The sequence below is a fragment of the Aulostomus chinensis genome, chromosome 8, assembly GCF_037954235.1.
Source record: "Aulostomus chinensis isolate RoL2024-O1b breed Wild chromosome 8, RoL_Achi_v1.0, whole genome shotgun sequence".
Taxonomy (NCBI): Eukaryota; Metazoa; Chordata; class Actinopteri; order Syngnathiformes; family Aulostomidae; genus Aulostomus; species Aulostomus chinensis.
Window position 1 is genome coordinate 9,116,188 of NC_141327.1, and position 22,533 is coordinate 9,138,720.

The 22,533-nt window shown below is 43.2% G+C and overlaps 2 protein-coding genes and 1 pseudogene across 2 annotated transcripts; 1 reads left to right on the forward strand and 2 right to left on the reverse strand.

Annotated features, from left to right (window-relative positions):
* Nucleotides 1-22,533, reverse strand: part of LOC147257017 (uncharacterized) — a 221,177-nt pseudogene that overhangs the window by 16,945 nt on the left and 181,699 nt on the right.
* On the reverse strand, nt 15,330-22,093 carry LOC147257018 (uncharacterized). Its single transcript, XM_086210081.1, has 3 exons — nt 21,307-22,093; nt 19,090-19,308; nt 15,330-18,859 (listed from the first exon to the last, which is right to left on the reverse strand). Exons 1-3 carry the CDS (start codon nt 22,044-22,046, stop codon nt 18,649-18,651), a joined length of 1,170 nt encoding a protein of 389 aa, XP_086066207.1. The 5' UTR covers nt 22,047-22,093; the 3' UTR covers nt 15,330-18,648.
* Nucleotides 15,800-18,778, forward strand: LOC147257019 (uncharacterized). The gene is made up of 3 exons (XM_086210082.1): nt 15,800-15,941; nt 16,783-16,903; nt 18,307-18,778. Exons 1-3 carry the CDS (start codon nt 15,848-15,850, stop codon nt 18,413-18,415), a joined length of 324 nt encoding a protein of 107 aa, XP_086066208.1. The 5' UTR covers nt 15,800-15,847; the 3' UTR covers nt 18,416-18,778.

Genomic DNA, 22,533 nt, shown 5'->3' on the forward strand with positions numbered 1-22,533 from the left:
TCTGAATAACAATGCTAAACAGCAAGTGCTAGTAAATTCAGCAGATGACTTTTTTAAAAAAAATTCTAATTCTTAATATGTCAGTATTTACTAATGCAGTCAGTAGCTTACATTTGCAGATGGTTATTTGTGACTATAAACTTTATATGATATTTCCAGTTTGCATATGTCGCCTTCTTATAATAATCGCCTAAGTAATTTTTTTCTGTTGTTTTCAGAAAACACAAAAAACTGGAGACAAAACATCATAAGGAGTTCCATCCATCCATCCATCCACTTTCTATACCACTTATCCATGAAGGCTCACCAATCCATCACTGGGCCATCAGGAACAATTAGGGGTATCTTGCTCAAAGATACTTCAACATGATCACCAGGGAAGTGAGGATTGAACCAGCAACCCTTCGGTTGCTAGACGACCACTATATCCCTGAGCCATGTCACCCCCTTCATAAGGAGTTGATTTTGCCAAAAAACATTTTTTTTCAAAAAAATGGCTGTGGCAGTTTTTTAAGATATCCTAAAAAGAAAGCGTAACTGTTATCTATTAAGTCATATATTTGCTGCTCTTTCTTCATCATTGATACTGAGCAAAGAGAAAAAGAAAATCAGCTGACATATTTTTGAAAAATAATTACATGTTATCTGCAGATAATTATAGTGTGCCAATATTATCGTCCATCCCTCATAAATACAAATACTTTTGGACATACACTAAGCAACCCACCAGTCTGGTCATTATTGATGGTTCACTGTGAGCAAATGACATCATTATCAGGGGGTATTGATTGTCCTGTGCTGGCTGGGTGACAGCAGGTCCATTTATAGATGGTTATTATTTCTACATTTATAGACTTCAGAGAGCTTTAGACTAATATGACAGCATTTCAGTGTGGATGAACAGGAGACTTTATGTTTGATAATTCCATGGAAACTTTGTTTAGAACCATCTCTGCACACCTTACTGTGCTTATTACAAGTCTCTATTCCTGCAATTATCATATCCAGTCATCCATTCAGGTCTACAAACACATGGACATGTAAATCCTCACACAGAGGCCAACATGGCCAACTTGACCATAAAACACATTGCACTTATCATCTGACATCTCTGGCACTTTCAATTACAGGCATCTCACAAAGAAGATCCGTATGTCTCTCTTCCTATCCAGGTTGCTAATTTGAAAAGTATTCCTATATGTCACCCTAGATCAACTATAGCAATTGTGAAAGGATCAAAGTGTGTCTGCATTTGAAAACTAGTGTCAACTATATAGACCTACAAAAACAGCTCTTAAACGAAGGCCTGTGAGACTATAAGGCTAAACTGTTGTATTTTGTCATGTTCACATGTTACCTCAGTTATTTGAGAATGTATATTTCATTGTTCCAAGTTAGACCAATAAGTACTGTACACACGCTGACTGAGACAGTGAAGTTATTGAAATAAATCTAAAACTCTAAAACTAAAATTGAGTTTATTATTTATTAAATTAACCTGGCTATGGGGGGGGGAGGGTGGGGGTTAGGCATTTTTTTAAAAAATGTTTGCTACCTCAGCATCCAACAGTATTTTTTTTTGGGGGGGGGGTAATGTATGCACAAAGCTGTTTACGATAAGAGAGAGAGCAGGCTCTAAGCTTGAGGTCTATTTTTGTAGAAACATGTCAATAAAATACACCCTATAAATACAGCTCCTAGCATGTTGATCATAATTCATCAGATACTGTTAAATTGTGTGTGTGTGTGTGTGTGTGTGTGTGTGTGTGTGTGACAAGATTGCTCTGAGAGACTCACACATGTCTGTAGCTACTACAGTGAAGTGGCTCTTTCACACTGTGCAGGGTCATCAGAGGGTCAGTACTCAGCAAGAGAACAAAAAAAGATTTCTTTTTTCAGTTAGCCATCCCCAACTCCATTTTAGGGGTTTTCCTAGGCCCACGCTTCGTCCTTCCAACAAGTTTGGTGAAAATCAGCTACATCGTTGTTAATGTAATCCTGCTGGTAGATAACACCAAAAATATTTCCTCCTGGGCGGAGGTAATGAATATTATGCCATTAAAGGCTTATTAGACATTACATAATGCAGCACTGGGATGAACGGGAAGACGTGATGCTTTACTTGCTGTATAAGGATTTATAATGCTGTGCACAGATACTCTATGTTAATTAAATTTGCAGTCCAATGAATAAAAGACGGCGGCACGGTGGTGCAGTGGTCAGCACTGTCGCCTCACAGCAAGAAGGTTTGGGGTTCGAGTCCCAGCTCGGGCACAGGATCTTTCTGTGTGGAGTTTGCATGTTCTCCCCGTGACTGCAAGGGTTCTCTCCGGGTACTCCGGCTTCCTCCCACCATCCAAAAACATGCAACTTGGGACTAGGCTGATTGAATTCTCTAAACTGACCGTAGGTATGAATGTGAGCGTGAATGGTTGTTTGTCTCCATATGTTGGCCCTGCGATGGACTGGTGACCTGTCCAGGGTGTATCCCGCCTCTCGCCCGTAGCCGCTGGGATAGGCTCCAGCACCCCGTGACCCTTAACAGGAATAAGTGGAAGACAATGGATGGATGGATGGATGATTAAAAGAGTTTGGTTGATGTGAGGCATTCAAGTGTGCTTGGTTTTAAGGCTTTCCCAGTTGTACTCATAACCAGGAGGTTGGAATGCACAGATTTATTGGCCATATATTAGTTGGTCGAGGTTCACATTTTGGCAGCCGTGGTGTTTGTGATTTGTTGATTTGAAAGAAGGCTATCTGGTAGATTTTATGAGGAAGACAGTTTTTTTTATATGAAAGATTTTGTCAAGATCCTTGTCTCGTGTTCCTGGTTTATTTTGTAGTTAGTGTCCTGTCTTCCTGTGCTCCCTTCCGTGATTACCTTATGTGTTTCACCTTTGATTATTGCACCACCTGTGTCTTTTTTCCCCTGTGTATTTAACCTCTGTGTTTCCAATGTCTCTTTTCAGTTCATTGGTTTTGTCATCATCTTTGTCCTGCTATCACGTCATGTTCCCAGCTCTTCAATGTTTCTTGTTAGTTTCGTTTCCAGTTTTTCAATTGGTTTTGTTGTACTTTTTTACCTGTCCAGGACTTAGGCCTTTTTGATACTTTGTTTTCTTATATTGAAATTTGTATGCCTTGTCTGGTTACTTTGTCTTTTGATGATTTAATACCTTTTGTTGCATTGTGTGTGTTTGGGTCCTGTTTCCCCTCTAACCCTGACAGAATGAACTGACCAAAGGTCCTGGTGGGCGTCACTCCTGTTCCAGCACTGAGGGTTCTGGTGGGAATTACTCCGGTCCTGGCTGGTGCAACTCCTGTTATGGTGCCGAGGTTCCTGGCAGGTGTTGCTTCTGTCCTGGTGGCTGCCAATCCTAAACCACCACAGGGGGTCCTGGCTAGCAGCCCCCCTGCCCAGCTGCAGCCACCTTCGGATGCCACTCTTGTTCAGCCATCAAGGCTATTGGTGGGCTCAACTCCTGTTCCGGCACCGAGGGTCCTGATTCCAGCATCCAGCTTGTGGACCTCTGTTCCGGAAATCCAGTCCCGTGAATGGCAGGGACCCTCAGACACTCCGTGCATCCCCGCCTGGCCTCTGGGCTGTCCCACAGACTCTCCATGCTCTTCAGCCAGGCCCTGGCCCTGTACGCGGTCACAGGCCACCCTAGTTTTGGTGCTGGCAATGACAATCAGCACAGCTGTTCCAGATCATTAACTTCACCTGCTGGGTATAAGGAGAGGCTTAGAGGGGGTGTCCATTGCTAATTCCAGCGTCTCCCTGCTCCATCCACATTTTCCAAGCCCCTTGTCCTCTGCACCCACCTACCCTCAACCCTCACCTCTTGTGAGATACCCTCTACCCTCAGCCGGTCCCAACCCCACATAACATTGTTCTAATAAAGTTGAGAACTTTGAAGCTCTGTGTCTTTGTCACTGGGGTGCCTAGCACATTTGGCTACTGTAACTTTTGAGCATAAGCTCATGACAATGCTGTGGCTTGAAACTGATACGACAGTTTAAGTCACATCAAGTAGAGAGGAATTTGACTGTGAAAAAACATTAATGACTGTAGTATGAGAGCCAGCCCCCCCCCCCCCCCCCCCCTGCCCCACACACTCAAACATTTAGGTTTTGGTAAATAACAAGCCTGCTTCTCTAAAAATTAACTTCAATTGGCCATTTTTTTTCCTCCCAACAGTTTTGCTGCTAAAACATTTTCTCTTAATCCCAAAAGCTCAACCTAGTTAAAATTTCAGAAAATGAGCGAGAGTGGAGGGGAGGAGATTAAAGCATGTTAATCCAGCCTTTAAGTGCGGTGTGTCTGAAAAAAGGAGTGCAAGAAATCAGGGTTTAGGAGCAAATAAAAAATCGTTTTTCTTCTTGAACCTCCACCTTTCTCTTGTTCTCCTGTGTCTATAACCTGCCAAGATCTGCCCATGTCAATGTCTTTAATGTGTTCTGACAACACACAAATCACTAGAATGGTTTCCCAGCAACAGGGGGGGGGTTGAGACGTTGGACCCCGAGGGAGCCAAAAACATCTTCTAGCAGAGAAAATTGATTTGGTGTGATTTAAAAAAATCTCTGATCCAGTCAGTAATAACCATCACATAAAAGCAGTGTATAGGGAGGAGGGGATGTGTGATTGTGGAGCATTGATTAGCTTTGTTTTCTGCTGTCCAACATGCATATGCAATAAAATCAAGACCCAAAGGAACAGCCTGACAGTTGGACGAAACTCTGTGAATTGGGCTGGTGGTTCGGTCAGATTGTCCCCTCTCATATCTCCTGTTATTCTTGCCCTTAGTAAGGAACCATGTTTTCTTCTCTCAACAGCTCCCTCTTCCTGATATTCTCTTCTCTCCGCTGCCTCCCTGTGGCAGATAATGTTCACAGCAAAGCTCTTGAGAGTAAACTGGGTCTAATTGGTACACATGAACTGCATTTGAAATGATTAAAAAAGTTTCCTGCATTATGTAAAACAAAAATGCAAATTAAAATGTATAAATACAGGTGTATCTGTTAATGATAGATTAATGATAATATAATGTATAAATAATGATTTGTTGGGTTGCCTGACTTATGTGGCAAATAACATCATGCTCTCGATGTATAATGACTACTGAAGCAACTTTATATTCTGCAAATCATCAGCAAAGTATTTAATTTACTTTTAGATATCTTTGACAATTTAATAATCTGTCATCCCTTTACTATCCTTTTTGTCAAACTATGGTCCTGTAAATGTATTATTGATAACATTATAGGTCTACATTTAAAAATGTAGCTTCATAAGGCCATTGGTTTAAGGAATATTAACTTTTCTTCAAGTAAATCAGTTTATTTATCTATTTGCTAATGTTTTCCTTATTGCTTTGGTGAAGGCTGTGAGGCCAGTGACAAAGAACTTAAAAAAAAAAAAACAACAACAATGTTTCAATGAACATTTATTTTGGTCCCTTGTGTGAATGTCTGAACCGCTGGACTATTAATTGTCACAACTAAAGAAGTTGAGGGCACATGGGATAAAGTGGGAAAACCAAAAGCGAAACGTGTACATGTACACTATAGACTGACAAAGATCCATCCATTTTCTACCACTTATCCTGTTAAGGGTCATGGTGGGGCTGGAGTCTATCACAGCTACCTTCAGGCGAGAGGAGGGGCAAACCCTGGAAAGGTCACCAGTCCGTCACATGTAGACAGACAACCATTCACACACACAACCACATCTAATGGCAATTGAGAGTACCCAATTTACCTAGTCCCCTGTTGCTTGTCTTTGGATTGTGGGAGGAAACCAGAGTACTCAAAGAGAACCCATGCAGGCACAGGGAGAACATGCGAACTCCACACAGAAAGACTCCATGCTCGAGCCGGGGCTTGAACAAGGAACCTTCTTGCTGTGAGGTGACAGTGCTAACCACTGCGCTAACTCCTCTTCTTCTCTGGAGCCTTTGTGCTTCCCCACTTCCAAGATCCCTGACTGATGCTTCTGCTGGAGGAGGCTACAGACCTGAAGAGGCTCAAGCTGCCACCCTTAGCATCACCAGTTCATGTCCCTGTCTGTCCCTTATTCTCTTCCTGATAACAGAGGACTCTGGCTCCCATTCTACTTTTAGAGACAGAAAGAACCACAAGGGAAACTGGGAGTATAGGATGAGGGCTGGATAACAGGGAACTATAATCCCTGTCAGATAAGATATTTTAGAAGAAGAATTGTGAATCATATTTTGAATTTGATAGGGAGCCAGTGCAGGAGAGATATTATCTCTTCTCTTTGTCAGTATAACAGTGGCGATTTGGACCAGTTGGATTGTTTTAAACACTTACTCATGTTTGGTGTTTACAAAGATATTTAATTCTGCCAAACAAAAATATAGTAAGCTAGTGTTAACCACTGACATATTTTCATGCATTTCCTCAAAACCCTGTACAGACTTAGCGACAAGCAATGCTAACTTACTTGCATGTTCAAAAGGTGCTTGTGCCACTCTACTGTATTCCAAATTTCAACCATACATTTGGGCAAAAAATTATTTAGTCAGCCACCAATTGTGAAAGTTCTCTCATTTAAAAAGATGAGAAAGGCCTGTAATTTTCAACATAGGGACCAAAGTAACAAAGGCTACCATCAGTAACACACTACGCCGCCAGGGACTCAAATCCTGCAGTGCCAGACGTGTCCCCCTGCTTAAGCCAGTACATGTCCAGGCCCATCTGAAGTTTGCTAGTGAGCATTTGGATGATCCAGAAGAGGACTGGGAGAATGTCATATGGTCAGATGAAACAAAAATAGAACTTTTTGGTAAAAACTCAACTTGTCGTGTTTAGAGGAGAAAGAATTTCGAGTTGCATACAAAGAACACCATACCTATTGTGAAGCATGGGGATGGAAACATCATGCTTTGGGGCTTTTTTTCTGCAAAGAGACCAGGACGACTGATCTGTGAAAAGGTAAGAATGAACGGGGCCATGTATCGTGAGATTTTGAGTGAAAATCTCCTTCCATCAGCAAGGGCATTGAAGATGAAATATGGCTGGGTCTTTCAGCATGACAATAACCCCAAACACACCGCCTGGGCAACGAAGGAGTGGCTTCATAAGAAGCATTTCAAGGTCCTGGAGTGGCCTAGCCAGTCTCCAGATCTCAACCCCATATAAAATCTTTGGAGGGAGTTTAAAGTACGTGTTGCCCAGCAACAGGCCCAAAACATACTGCCCTAGAGGAGATCTGCATGGAGGAATAGGTCAAAATGCCAGCAACAGTGTGAGAAAACCTTGTGAAACTTACAAAAAACATTTGACCTCTGTCATTGCCAACAAAGGGTATGTAACAAAGTATTGAGATGAAATTTTGTTTTGACCAAATACTTATTTTCCATTATAATTTGCAAATAAATTCTTTAAAAATCAGACAATATGATTTTCTGGATTTGTTTTCTCTCATAGTTGAGGTATACCTATGATGAAAATTACAGGCCTCTCATCTTTTTAAGTGGGAGAACTTGCACAATTGGTCGCTGACTAAATACTTTTTTGCCCCACTATATAATTTTTGAGGTGCCTCTTGAGTTATTAATGAATACCAAAACGACTGACCTTTTTAAAATCAATCTTTTATTTTCCAGGAGGCAGTTGCATTTACACAGTAGTTATGAGCAAAGTTATCATTCATTTAGAGTTGTGTTTCTGTCTGGGAACAGATGTCTAATATTCAATCTGTTCACTCAATTTCTACTCTCCAACCACTTCTGAGGGAGATGACCTCCTCTGCTCAATGCTACAGTATCTCCATCAGCCTATCCCAGACAGGATGCTGCAACATGGCCAGAGGAGGTTCTGCTACCACTTCACAATTCTGGGTTGCACCAGTAATGGTTTCACTTTATAAAAGAAAGGTGTTTGTGCATCCAAACACATAGTAAGTGTAGAAAATGAAAATCCTGACATGGACTTCCGGTTGCTTCTCCTGGAACTGTCACCTTATCGTGGTGGAGGAGTTTGAGTGCCCTAGTGACCCAAGCAGCTATGCTGTCGGGGGCATTTTGCCCCTGGTAGGGTCACCCAAGGCAGAATGGTCCTAGGTGAAGGGCCAGACAAAGAATGGTTCAACAGACCCCTCATGGAGAAAAGAAAAAGACCAAAGAGTTTGTGTACCCAGCCCGGAGGGGCACCGGGTCCCTGCCCTGGAGCCAGGCCCAGGGTAGGGGCTCGATGGCGAGCGCCTGGTGGCCGGGCCTTGCCCGTAAAGGACAAATGAACTTGTCCTCCCTTGGATCCACCACCCATAGGAGGAACTGGAAGGGTCTGCTGCATTATGGCTTGAGTGGCAGTCCAAGGAAGGGGCCTCAGCTGTCTGACCCCCAGGCATGGAAGCTGGCTTTTGGGACATGGAACGTTACCTCTCTGGCGGGGAAGGAGCCGGAGCTGGTGGAAGAGGTTGAGCATTACCGGCTAGATATAGTTGGCCTCACCTCGACACATAGCTCCGGGTCCGGGACCCAAATCCTTGAGAGGAGTTGGACTCTCTCTTTCGCTGGAGTTGCTCCGGGTGAGAGGCAGAGAGCTGGGGTGGGCTTTTTGGTCGCCCCTAGACTCTCTGCCTGTACGTTGGGATTTGCCTAGGTGGACAAAAGAGTTGCTTCCTTGCGCCTTCAGGTCTGGAAACGGGTCCTGACGGTGGTCTGTGCTTATGCGCCGAACACCACCTCAGAGTACCCACCCTTTTTGGAGTCCTTGGGAAGGGTACTGGATGGTTCCCCGACTGGGGACTCCATTGTCCTACTGGGAGACTTCAATGCTCATGTGGGCAATGACAGCGTGACCTGGAAGCGCGTGATTGGGAGGAATGCCAGGCTCGACCTGAACCCAAGTGGTGTGCAGTTATTGGACTACTGTGCAAGCCGCAGTTTGTCCATGACTAACACCATGTTCGTACATAAGGATGCCCACCAGAGCATGTGGCACCAGGACATCCTAGGTTGCAGGTCTATGATGGATTTTATAGTCATATCATTTGACCTGCGACCCCATGTTCTGGACACTCGGGTGAAGAGAGGAGCTGAGCTGTCAACTGATCACCATCTGGTGGTGAGTTGAATCAGGTGGCAGGGGAAGACGCCGCGCAGACCCAGCAGGCCCAAATTAGTAGTGAGGGTTTGGTGGGAACGCCTGGCGGAAGAACCAATCAGAATGATCTTCAAAAAAAGTTTCTGGCAAACTGTCGGTCGCCTCGGGGGGGGGCGCGGCAACTTGATCACACTGTTTACAGTGGGGACGGGAGGCTGCTGACATCAACTGGGGAGATAATTGGGCGGTGGAAGGAATACTTTGAGGATCTCCTCAATCCCACCAACATGTACTCCATGGAGGAGACAGAGTTTGGGGCATGCTTGTGGGGGGGGGGGGGGGGTAGTCCAATCTCCGAGGCAGAAGTCTCTGAGGCAGTTTAACAACTCTGCGGTGGCAGAGCTCCAGGGGTGGATGACATCCGCCCTGGGTATCTCGAGGCTCTGGATGTTTTGGGGCTGTCTTGGTTGACACGTCTCTGCAACATTGCGTGGACATCGTGGGTGGTGCCTTTGGAATGGCAGACTGGGGTGGTGGTCCCCATCTTTAAGAAGCCTCCCTGGTAAGGTCTACGCCAGGGTACTGGAGAAGAGGGTCAGGGTTATAGTCGAACCTCAGATTGAGGAGGAGCAGTGTGGTTTTCGTGCCGGCCGTGGAACCATGGATCAGCTCGTCACCCTCGCGAGGGTGCTGGAGGGGGAATGGAAGTTTGCCCAACCTGTCCACATGTGTTTTGTGGATCTTGAGAAGGCTTATGACCGTGTTCCCAGGAGCACCCTGTGGGGGGCACTCCGGGAGTATGGGGTGGATGGCCCCTTACAAAGGGCCATTTGGTCTTTCTAGGGTGAGAAGCTCAGTCATTCGGGAGGGGCTCAGAGTAGAGCCACTGCTCCTCCATGTCGAGAGGAGGTGTTTCGGGCATCTGGTGAGGATGCTTCCTGGACGCCTCCCTCGGGAGATGTTCCAGGCATGCCCAACTGGGACGAGGCCTCGAGGCAGACCAAGGACACGCTGGAGGGATTATATCTCTCGGCTGGCCTGGGAACGCTTCGGTATTCCCCCAGAAGAGCTGGTGGAAGTGGCTGGGGAGAGGACAACCGCAACCTGGACCCACAGGATAAAGCAGAGGACGACGACGATGACGATGATGACGGACTTCCGGTTGGCCATGAGAGAGTGAAGACGCGTGTGTCAGCGGCTCCTACAGCTAATTTGTTAAAATTAGATATTTATCAAAGTGAGACACTCTTCCCTCAAAGCAATCATAATTAGGCTACGATAGGTTGTCTGGAGCATGGTGTTGGTCTAAAATGCACCAAAAAAGGCGAATGTAACGTATATCGATGGAGCCTCGGGGGAAAATGATGATGCTAATCTCCATGGTAGCATGAGTCCTGCTACCGAGGGGTCCACTCAGGGCAACCAATGAGTGCTGACCGCGATTGCTTCTTTGGACGCCAAACTAACCCAGATGAAGGCGGACATCTGTGACACTTTGCAAGGTGAAATTGCTGCTTGAGGGCCGAAAACGATGTGGCACTCTCCGCACTGAAAAGGGAGATAGAAAGTCACAATGACCAACTTAAAGACATAGCAGATTCAGCCACTAGCACATCAAATTCCGTGGTGAAGTTAAAGAAAAAAGTTGCACAACTTTTGGGCCAGGTGGAAAAACTAACTGAAAAATATATAAACTTGGAAGGACGCTTGAAGAGGAAGAACATAAGGATAGTTGGGATGCCAGAAGGTAAAGAAAATGGACAGCGTGTCAATGATTTTGTGGCACAACTGTTAAAAGATGCATTGGACCTGGATGAAGCACCGCTGCTGGACCGAGCCCACAGAGCCCTGCGAATGCACCCGGGAGATGACGCCCTTCCACGACACCTGATTGCGAGGATTCACTCCTGTCACACCATGGAGGAAATACTACAAAATGTTTTGAACAAAAAGAACTTAAAACTTGGTGATGACCGCATCCAGATTTTTCGGGATTTTACCCCAGCTAGGAACCTGTTGTGAGATCAACCCAGAGTTAAATTTGAACTTCTGCATCCTGCTAAACTTAGGGTAACACACAAGGGCACGGATCTAATGTTCACAGACCCCCACGAAGCCCACCGCTATGCACAAGAACAATTTGGTCTTAAAATGGGACAGATCTACAGCAGATATTTGTCGATGGACACCTAGACTTGAGTTTGGGACATTTTTGTTCAATACAGACTGCTCAGACCTGGCTAAGGTATAGTAAACACAAACATAAACATTCTGGGCTGAATGTTTTGTCTTGTCTTTATTTATGTTGAGATCTGTCCATTGTTTCTGGACCAGCGAGTCTTACTTTGATGTAAACGGTGATAATTAGCTATGGAACTACATTTGAATAAAGGAAGTTCGAGATAAAGTATTTAGGTAACCTTAGGTTATATGCTGGTGTGGCAGTGGTGAGGATTGTTGTAACAAAGCCACCTGGGGGCTGCTAGGCCCCAGGATATTCCTAATGGTTCAAGGTCACACAGTGTCGAACAAAGCCCACAGGACAAGAGACATGTAAAATTAATCAATTTTTTTATTAACCATATATTTAAAAATAGATTTAAAAATAGCACTGGCCAGAAAGGCAAAAAAAGGTAGGGAGAACAGGGCTGGTGCTCACCGGATGGCAGAGGGGCAAACCAACAAAAGGGGATGGTCCAAACGATATCACCCGTGGCACCGCACTCACACCGCTAAGAAAACGTGGAAAGAAGAACCACCACCAGGGAAGAAACTGCCACTGAAACCTCCAGCACCTGTACAAAATAAACAAATGTTAACAACAACCCACAATATCAGAACAGTATAATTGAAAGAACTAAAGAAAACACATAATCGAGGTTCTGGAAATACGTTTACCCAAACAATAAAGAAACTGATTGTTGAACATAACCCAGAAAAGGATAAATGTTCGGGATAACTCAACATAATTACCAAAAAAATAAGTGCCAACAAGGAATTAACAAAAGAAATAACTACAGAAAAATGTAAAATAATAGAAAGAATATCTAAGAAAATAACCACCAAGACAACTAAGAAAAGTAACTAGCGAAAGATATAGAAATTAACCAAGAAAAGAAACAATCAAAATGACTGGCCGTGTAAACTGTTGGGAGACCCCGGATTACAACAGCAGCTATAGTGGCAGGCTGCACGCTGGGCTTTATCGAGTACGCCGAGGATGCATGGCGTTGACGCAGCGGGAGCAGTGCAGGCACAGATGAGCCAACAAACCAACAAGCAAAAAAACAAACAAAACCAAAGCACCAAAGCAGCAGTGTTCTGCTGGATCCACGGTGGCGGCACTTTTCTATGGACAAAAGAAAGATAATCAAATCAAGGAATAAATTGCTTGCACAAAAATACAGAAATATAAACCTTTACGCACGGCTTTACAGGTCCACAGGTCCACAGTTTGAGTCGGGGGTGGGGGTGGGGGGGTGTCCCGTCAGCCTCTAGCCCCCTCAACACCCAAGCTGTTCCAACATACAGACCGGGTAAGCATGGAGGAGAGGGGAACACGGCTGTTGCAAGGCACACGCCAGGACTCATCTGGAAGAGGAGACAAGCAGACACCCCAGAAACACCAGACAGCGCACAAAGCCACCCCAGCAGCCTGCTGTGCTGGGTAGCGAAAAACCCACTGGACCAGCGGACACAACACCAACGTTGAGGGGTGAGCTCCGACGCGATCCAAGCTGCCTGCAATCCCACAACACGTGGAGGCATCACACCACAAATGACAACCCCAGACTCTCAAAGTCAGCAGCGCGTTACCTCAGGGAGAAATCGAAGGCCCAACCAGCCACGCCAGGCCGAGCACCGCCACCATGGACAGCGTGGGGGGGTTAAGAATACAGAGAGTACGAGAACTATACTGCCATAAATTAGGTCAATGCAAGACAATGCAAATGTGAATGAGAAGAAGGTAGATCTGACCTTTTGTACATGGAATGTTAAAGGTGTAAATGAGCCTGTCAAAGAGGTAAGGTACTATCGCATATAAAATCACTCAAAGCGGACGTCATCTTTTTACAAGAGACCCACTTGAAAAATGATGCTCATAATAAACTTAGATGTAGATGAGTTAATCAAGTATACCACTCAACATTTTCTGCTAAAGCCAGAGGGGCGGCTATACTTATTAAAAAGGTGTGCCCTTCAGACAAACATCCACTATAGCTGATGAAAATGGGAGACACATTCTAGTTACTGGGGAGATGCATTCCACTCCAGTTACCTTGTTGAATATTTATGGGCCTAATTACGACGATTCAGAATTCTTTAGAAAGATTTTTAGCTTGATTCCTGACACAACTAATGCCAAATTAATAACCGGAGGCGACTTCAACTTAGTGTTGGACCCATACTTAGACAAGTCACTCAGTCAGAAAATTACACTGTTTAAGGGTAGCAGCTTTATTAAAACATATATGGAAAATACGAACCTCTGTGATGTGTGGCGAACCCTAGACCCATCAGGAAGATTACTCTTTTCATTCTTCTGTGCATAATGTTCACTCTAGGATCGATTATTTTTTGGTAGATGGAAGAATGCTGCCTTATGTACGTAATGCTACTTACCATAACATCATCATCTCCGACCACTGTCCTGTCACCTGCTCCTTCACACTGTGCAACCTTGCCAGCACACAAAGGAGTTGGAGGTTTGACCCACAGTTACTGAATAATCTAAAATTTCAACCTAAATTTTTACCGCTCAGACCTCATTATTCGTTGACACAATGACAACACTGAAACTACATCTGCTTTATTGTGGGAAACATACAAAGCCTATATCAGGGGGCGCACAATATCATTTCAGGTCTCACAGAATAAAAAAATAAAGCAGAGCAGATAAAATTAGAAAAGCAGATACATGATCTGGAGGCTGACAATGCAAGGTCTTTACATAAATACAGTACAATATGTGCATTAAAAAAAACAAGCTCAATCAGATATTATCCAGCAACATCAATAGAGCATTCACCTACAGTATGTAAGACAAAGAACCTACTACAAGACTGTGTGTAGGAGCTTCAGGTTCAGTATACCAGAAATGGTGGTGTAAGCTGTGAGGAGTTCAGCTCAGAGTCGTTCAGGAAGAAAAAGGGTAAGATTTATTGGATTATAATGTTTGTTGGTAAATGTAACTTGTCATGGTTGCCTTGGGACTTGTGTTCTGGCTCTGTTTTGCTTTGTGTTTGAGGTTGGCTGGGACATGGGTGGAGCTGGATTTGCATCGTCCAGATCATTCCACACCAGCAGTCTATCAGCTCATCAGGCCATCTTCACTCACTGCCTATATAACCTTGGTTCAGGTCTCCTGTCTCTGCCAGATTGTCTTGTTGTCTTCGTCAGATATCCAACATTACTTCTTGTTTGAACTCCTGTGTATCGACCACCCAGTATTACTCAGACTTTTGAGATTAACCTTGTGGTTTTTTGTATCTTTGCCCTGGGTTACTGATTCCCTTGCCTAGCGGTTTTTGTACCTCTGCCCTGTGAATTGGATTTCCCGGTTTTTGGACCTTGGACTTTACTAAACAACTACGAACTGCTCATCCCTGTCTGTGTCCCATTGAGCTACCTACACCTCAGTGCCTCCCCATGACAGTGACGATTATTCAAGTCTTGTCTTTATACACAGTGCATTGTGTAGTACTGATTATCTTCATTGATTTGCTTTCCAGCTGCTGGAAGTGAGAGGGAGTGTGTTAGCAGATGATGAGGTGGAGCTTTGGAAGTGTGTGACAGTGGACTTCATGTCAGATGAGTAAGATGGCATTGTTGGTAGTGTGCCAGGATGGATTGTGCAACCTCCATCTTCTCGGAGCAAGGAACTATCCCACCTCTGTTCAAAGCTGCAGTCCTGATTGGAAGCGAACCCGAAATACAAAGCAACGCACTGCAGATGACTGAATGGAGACATTTGAGGCTGCAAGCAAATGGTTTACAATTGTAGGTTTCTCCTGCAGAAGTTTGTGTGGGTTTCTTTGTAAATAGTTACATGTTAGTAAATAGTAGTGATGGGCATTCAGACTCTTCTCAGAGATTCGGCTCCTTTGGCTCGGCTCTCTTACAAGAGCCGGCTCTTACGGCTCCCAAATGGCTCTTCAGTTTTCATTCCATATCACAAGCAATTTTTGATTCAGTGTTTTCATAAACACTTTATTTTTATGTATGAAACTTTTAAAACTGAACACAACCACAGCAATCAAACAAATCAAACATACAAATCAAATGAACAAAGTGTGAACAAAGTATGAACAGAGTGTCTAGTGGAGATTGGCATTCGGGAAAGCCAGATGCCTCAGTTTGGATGGGCTGATCCGATTTCTCCTCTCTGTTACAATTTGTCCTGTCTTTGAGAAGACTCTCTCTGAGGTACAGTGGCCCTGAAGTGCAAAACACAACAGCAAATAGAATAACACAATAACAAATAGAAAAACACAATAGCAAATTGAAAAACACAATAGCAAAGAGAAAAACACAATAGCAAAATGAAAAACACAACAGCAAATAGAAAAACACAACAGCAAATTGAAAAACACAATAGCAAATTGAAAAACACAACAGCAAATTGAAAAACACAATAGCAAATTCCAAACGGAAAGGGTAGGTACTCTCGGGCGACAGGAGTCATTGCTGATTGGACGGCTGCTCCGTCCTTTGAATCGGAAGAACAACACCGGCAGAAACACAGAACGAAGCAGTCTAAACCAACGCCGCGATGTACTGCCAAAACTGTGGAAAAGGGTTCGCGGAAAAACCAAACTTCTGCAGCAATTGTGGGAAAAGGTTGCAAGAAGACGCGCGACCTTCAAGTAAGTTTAGGGATTTAATGTTGATATAATACAGTGTACCCTCGCTATAGCGCGGCTCATCTTTCGTGGCTTTTTGCCCAGGAGAAAAAAAGCGCCATCTTGTGTCTCTAACTATCATAGTTATTTGTAAGAAAACGGTTATATTTTTCATTTCTTAAACAAATGCCTGGGCCTGAAAACAGGTTTTGATCTTTGGTTTCATTCTACAGTACAGTATTTTATTGTATAATAATTGCTAACTACTTCACGGATTTTGCCTATCGCTGGTTCTTTTTGAACATAACCCCGCGATAAACGAGGGTTACTTGTACTTTGGATGGTGTAACTTTACCTTACCAGAGCAAGTTAACTAGGTTACGTCAGTTTACAGACTTAATCGTCAATTTCTTTATGAAAGGTACAGGATACATACAAATAAAAATTTAATACATTTACATATTGGTCAACTTGTTCAAAGAACGATCTGTGTGCATGCCTGTAAATTAAAGATATGATAAGACGCACTTGTTATCGTCTACGGATGAGGGGGCAACATGTTTCATGAATGTTACTGTATGGAGTGAAAGATGTGTTGATGTTACTTCTCGCCAGTGTATTTTTTGGTGGTAAGTAAAGATAGTGTGCACTTTATATGCAGTGAAACTGAACACAGGCATCTTCAGGCTTTAGTTTATAAATTTGCAGTTGTTTTTAGATTTAACTTTCATGCTTCAGTTTGTATATCCAAAACTGCACCCCTGTTTTGCAAAAGACAGTGTTGTTGTAATTTATTTATTGTATGATATAAAACATTGGGCCACATCTGTTTTAATCCATCTTAATATTTTTTGCTTCCCTGTAGCTTCACAGACTGTTCAAACCCCTACACTAGGGCCCTTTCTTGAGTACAGAAAGAGAAAGGCAGAGGAGAGGCAACATTTTTCTTGTGGGAAAACGGAGGTAAAAAAAAGACTAAAGCCCAGGTAAGTTGGTTATGGCTCACAGTGAAAATGAACAACTGTTAACTAGCTTCTGACATTCTTCCATAATCTCAGTCCTAAAAAATTATGCCTGATGGTGGGGTTAGTGTTATGGTGACTAACATATTTTTTGCCTTAAGTAATGGGCTTCTGTGCCATGACCATATTAGTCAGATAATGACACTGTCCTGTTTTCACATTGGTACATATTTGCTAGTTTCTGACGCGACTGTGACACGATAAATAAAATTTATTATATCAAAAAGTACTCTTTACAACTGTTTTTTACTGGGTTTAAGACAGGGTCCAAACTGTTCTGCAAAGGGCCAGTGTGGTTCCAGGTTTTCATTCCAATCAAGCAGGAACTAGCCCATGCTAGTGACGTCACGCTCCACAATTGCAGCTGACTCCTAGTCTGGCAAGGTGCCCTATTTAGTGGATTCGGATCTCCCGAAAATTCGGGAACTCCACCCTATTTTAGTGAGCCAATCAACGTTGGGTAGAGGCGCGTTCAAGTAAGTGACACAGTGGAACAGCGACCGGAACTCCAGGATTGTAAACGGAATCGCTGCATTCATTGCTAATTGCTATTATTGAGCAGCGGAAAGCGATTAACACAGTAGTAGATGCTGTTAAAAGATTTAAACCAGACATTTACATTAAAAACAGAACAGAGAGCAGCCCTGGAGGCATTCATAGAAAGGAAAGATGTCTTTGCCTTGCTCCCGACCGGCTTTGGTCAGAGTTTAATCTGCTATTTAGCCCCGCTGGTATCACATACGTCAGAGGAAAGTGCGCTGTGATTGGTTGAAGCCTATTCTGACTTCAACCAATAGCAGACTGAGGAATTTGAGGGAGGCAGTCAACCAAGTTTGAAGGATGCGCTTTGAGAAATGCATCCTCTTAATGTCCTGGCCAGATCCAATGTGAGTATCAACATTGGAATGTCGTGACAACCAGGCTAAGCAGGAACACCTGATCCAACAAATCAGCTGTGTGAAGACAATTCAGCGGATTGATTTAGTCTAATCGGGTGTGTTTCTGCTTGGTTGGAATAAAAACCTGCAGTCACACTGGCCCTTTATTACACTGCTGGTTTAAGACATGCATGATTGGCACTTAAGGTAAGATTTGCCCATCGAGGCATTGTGCTCAGTTGCAGCATCTTAGGACTAATCTTCCATTCTAATCTCATTGTACAATTTATTGTATAATGACAATAAAGAGTACTTGAAATTATAACTTAAAAGTTTGGGTCACTCTGCTTTGAGTGATAATTTTGATGTAATAATTGTCCATTTACTATCCAACTGTTGCATGTAACATAGCATTAATGATAATTTTAAGTGAACATTGATCTGTAAACATTACTTATTAACAGTCCACTTTTCTTTCTTTCTTTTCAGAAAAGACCTGGCTGCAGACCTCCACTATGAGGCAGGTCTTCCTGCAGGCAGCACTGTCAGGCACCTCCACTGTCAGTACAGGAAAAGCATGGGATACATTTCAAAATAAAATTGCGAAATCCGATGGAATTGCTTTTCTCACTAATGCATTCATTAGTACACTACAGTATACCATGAAATTTAAATTACTCGTCCATAGTATATATCTTTTATTACTACACTTAAAATATAATTTTTTCCAGTGAAAACTGCTAGTTGTAAGAACAGGCAAGAGTGAAACACGAACATACATTGGAAAAATGACCAATTGCCCCCCACTTTGGTAACATTACAAGTCCATCTTTATAGCCCAGCTATTTCCTTCAGAGTAATGTATAGTTCTGAGGCCGTCTTCCAGTCCTGTGGCTGTTGTAGTCCGTTTTGTTCCACTGCCTGCTGTAGGTATTCCTCCATGTCTGGATCACCGCATAAATTAGTCACTTGCCTTGCTTCAGGAAACGCATCTAGTTCCCTGTCTTCCACAGCGAATCCACAGTCCCTTGAACCAAATCTTCTAATGTAGATGATACAGTTATATTAAGGACAAGGATTGAAGTAGTCATTGTTAGATTTGTTTGCTTGTTGATATACAGAAATTTATAAACAATGGTACAGACAGATAGCTTCTAAATTCGAGAATGGATTATACCAAAATGTACAATTATGTCCAAATATATCACAGTTTAGGCTATACCACAACACCTTGCTTTTTTTATATAAATATATAAATATGATCATTGTTACCTGTGAGGTAAGAGATATAGTTCATTTGGAATCCCTCCTGGACATGATGCAAGTCTGCTTGGTCGAATCCGGTGCTTGTTCCATAGATCGATGCATTCATTCAGGTCTTGCTGCAGAAGATTAATGAAGCTGAATCTCAGTAAGCACTGGTGTTCATGGCTGCCATTGAATAGTCCAGAGTCTCTAAGGTCTCCAAACAAGTCCATCCAAAATTGAGACCTATGGATATATTACATGCAAAGTGGCTTATTTCACGAGAAGAAAAATATAAAAACGTACAAGTTACGTTTCCCAATACATCTTAACAAAAGCAGCTTCATTTTTTACTAAATTGATTTATTAGCTTTTAATAATTTTGATACACCGCGGAGACCCTGTGAAGTGTTCTGCTTTATAGTTAAACAGTTAAGATAACAATAATAATTAAAGCTGCAAGCAGCGTTGTTAGGGCCTGAGCCCCCACCGGCCCGAATCCAACGGTGTAATCGGCAAATCCCTAGGCCTTGTAGTTTAGGAGATACGAGCCTCAGTTCGCTGCACAGTGTGACTGCAGAGCTGAGAGCCGGCCCTTTAAGAGCCCCCCCCTTCTCTGCTCTCTCTCTGCCATCTCTGTCAGAGCTGAGAGCAGAGCTGAGAGCCGGCCATTTAAGAGCCCCTCCCTTCTCTGCTCGCTCTCTGCCATCTGTGTCAGAGTGGAGAGCAGAGGAGGATTTGACAGTTTTACTGTGAAAACCAGTCATAACTCAGCATATGTGGGTCAAAAGTGGAATGTAAAGACATCAGTGCGTAGAGTTTTTTTGTCAGGAATTCAATGGTGTGCTTATCGAAGGTGTGAGTGTTTTAGTTTAGAAGCTACAAGTGTTTGTTTGAGAGTATGTACATGAGGGCAGAGACCCTCCAATTGTGGTTTCCATGACTACAGTAAACAAATCTCTGCTATCTGTGCCTGAGTGGAGAGCAGCTAAAAAGTGTACATTTTTAGTGTGTGAAAAGTAAATAACTCTGCATTTGTTGCTTGGAAGTGGAATATAATTCCATATTTTTGTAGAGATTTTTCTGAGGAATCCAGTGGTGTGTTTTGTTAAGCTGTGAGAGTTTCAGTGTAGACGTGACAAGCATTTGTTCGAGAGTATGTACAATGAGAGGACACGCTCTCCCCATAGACTTCCATTATAACGTGAATTTTTGTCGTAACTTTGACGGCTTATAAAATCCAAACCGAGCGCGTAGTATATTATTCTGACTGAACTTTTAATCAGCACAGTCGGGAGAGTAATGTGTGAAAGTTTGGAAGCGATACCATTTACGGTTTAGGAGGAGATAGATTTTGTTCGGAGGGTGCGATGGTGAAAAATTGGACGTTTGTGTCCAAATTGTGGACATCCTGTTGAAGTTAGGTCAGGGGTCAGAGTGTACGAATTTTTCGTCTTGATGAGACGAATCCACCGGTGTTGGTCCCATGTCTGTGGGACATTCCTCGGGGAAGTTATTGACGTAAACGTGTTTTTGGCTTGCTAGGTGGCGCTGTTGAGTTTTGCGTGTAAATTTTTTTTAGAATATCAAATTTTTCGCCGGACCGGACGTGTCTGCAAAAATTCAGCGAATTTCATGCATGTTCAGGGGGTCAAATTAAGCGTTAAAGAGTTCGCGGAATAAAGAAAGAATAATAAAACGGAGCAATTTCAGATATAATTTTGCCACCATTGGTTTCAATGGGGGACCTCACCCCCCTGTCCCCCCCCCCGGACCCCTCTGTGATGTTTTTAGAGGCCTGTGATGCTCCTAAGTGTGTGTTTTTACTGCTTTTAGCGCTGACTTCGTGTCTCTCTGACTTCGAAACATAATAGGGTCTTCGCCCAGAAGTACCTTCTGGCTCAGGCCCTAATAATAATCGCAATGACAAACAAAGAGGGGGGTTTACTTATTAGCATTGATTAGATTAACAGACAGGTGTGATCACTATACAACTTCCACTGTACTTTTCATCCATCAAACACAGATATGCACACTATACATATTATTATTATTTACATATTACATACATATTATTGTACAGTTTTATTTATTTATTCTCATTTCATATTTTATTTTTAGTCACAACATTCACTGCGGACAGCAAAATAAGAATTTCACTGTTCAGGGAAATACGTTTCCAGACTGTTCATGTGACAATAAACACTTTAAATCTTTGAATCTTGAATCTTTGAATATGCTTACCTTCCTCTTCTGTAGAAAGACCACCATGACTCGATGCGTTGATTTCCTGTTGATGAGCCGTAACTGTGGCTAGAAGTGCCAGCGTAGTAGTCCGTATGACCATGGCGGAGGGTACATTGTATTGCTGCCATAGTCCCATTTTCTGTTCCAAGGTCAGTTCTTAACCTCATTGGAATGACTCCAACACTCTTGGCACAGTAGATATAATTGTGAGCGATGACAGATGGATTATTGTTTGTTGGTCCACAAACAAGCCACATCATTCTTCTTGAAAAGCCGTCTATACATCCTGAGATGGCCAGCCCAAATGGTTTTAGTTTATCATACCCATCGACATGCCATATGTAGTTTGGGCCCATGGAGTGATATGTATGTTTGGTAAACCTCCTGCGTGTTCTCAAAGCTGTCCCTCGTGGATTAAGTCGCTTCAGTAACCTCATTACTACATCATGTCTAACACGTATCCCGTGTTTTTGTTGGAGGGCTAGCCACATTGTCCGATAACCGAAGAGTTGCCCTGGTCCTTCCAGCTCAATCAGCATTGCACACCTCACTTCTGCGAGTGGGGAATAGTTCGATCTTCTGGTCAGCCCGGCTTCTTTTAAACGTGTCTTCAGCGTACGCATGCTCATATTTATGTTATGAACTGTCGACAGCAAATCACGTATCACGTCATATGTATGCCCTGCATCAAAATATTCCTTAATAGCAGCACGTACGTCGTCACTAATAGCGCTCATTTTTCGAAATACATGGAAATCGCGGTGTGTTTCTGCCGGTGTTGTTCTTCCGGTTCAAAGGACGGAGCAGCCGTCCAATCAGCAACGACTCCTGTCGCCTGATAGTACCTACCCTTTCCGTTTGGAATTTGCTATTGTGTTTTTGTGTTTGCTGTTATGTTTTTCTATTTGCTGTTGTGTTTTTCTATTTGCTATTGTGTTTTTCTATTTGCTATTGTGTTTTTCAATTTGCTATTGTGTTTTTCAATTTGCTATTGTGTTATTCTATTTGCTGTTGTGTTTTGCACTTCAGGGCCACCGTACTGAGGGGACCGATGTTGCAACAATGCAGTGTCTTCCTACCATTACCTTAACCAGGCGTGGATAGCATGAAGCCTTGGCCTCCCACCATTTCAGTGGGTCTTCAGCTCTCTGGATGAGGGGCTCCTGAAGGTACGACCTCACCTCCAGTACAGCATCAGCTGTGGAATTTCTCTCTGCCGTGTGT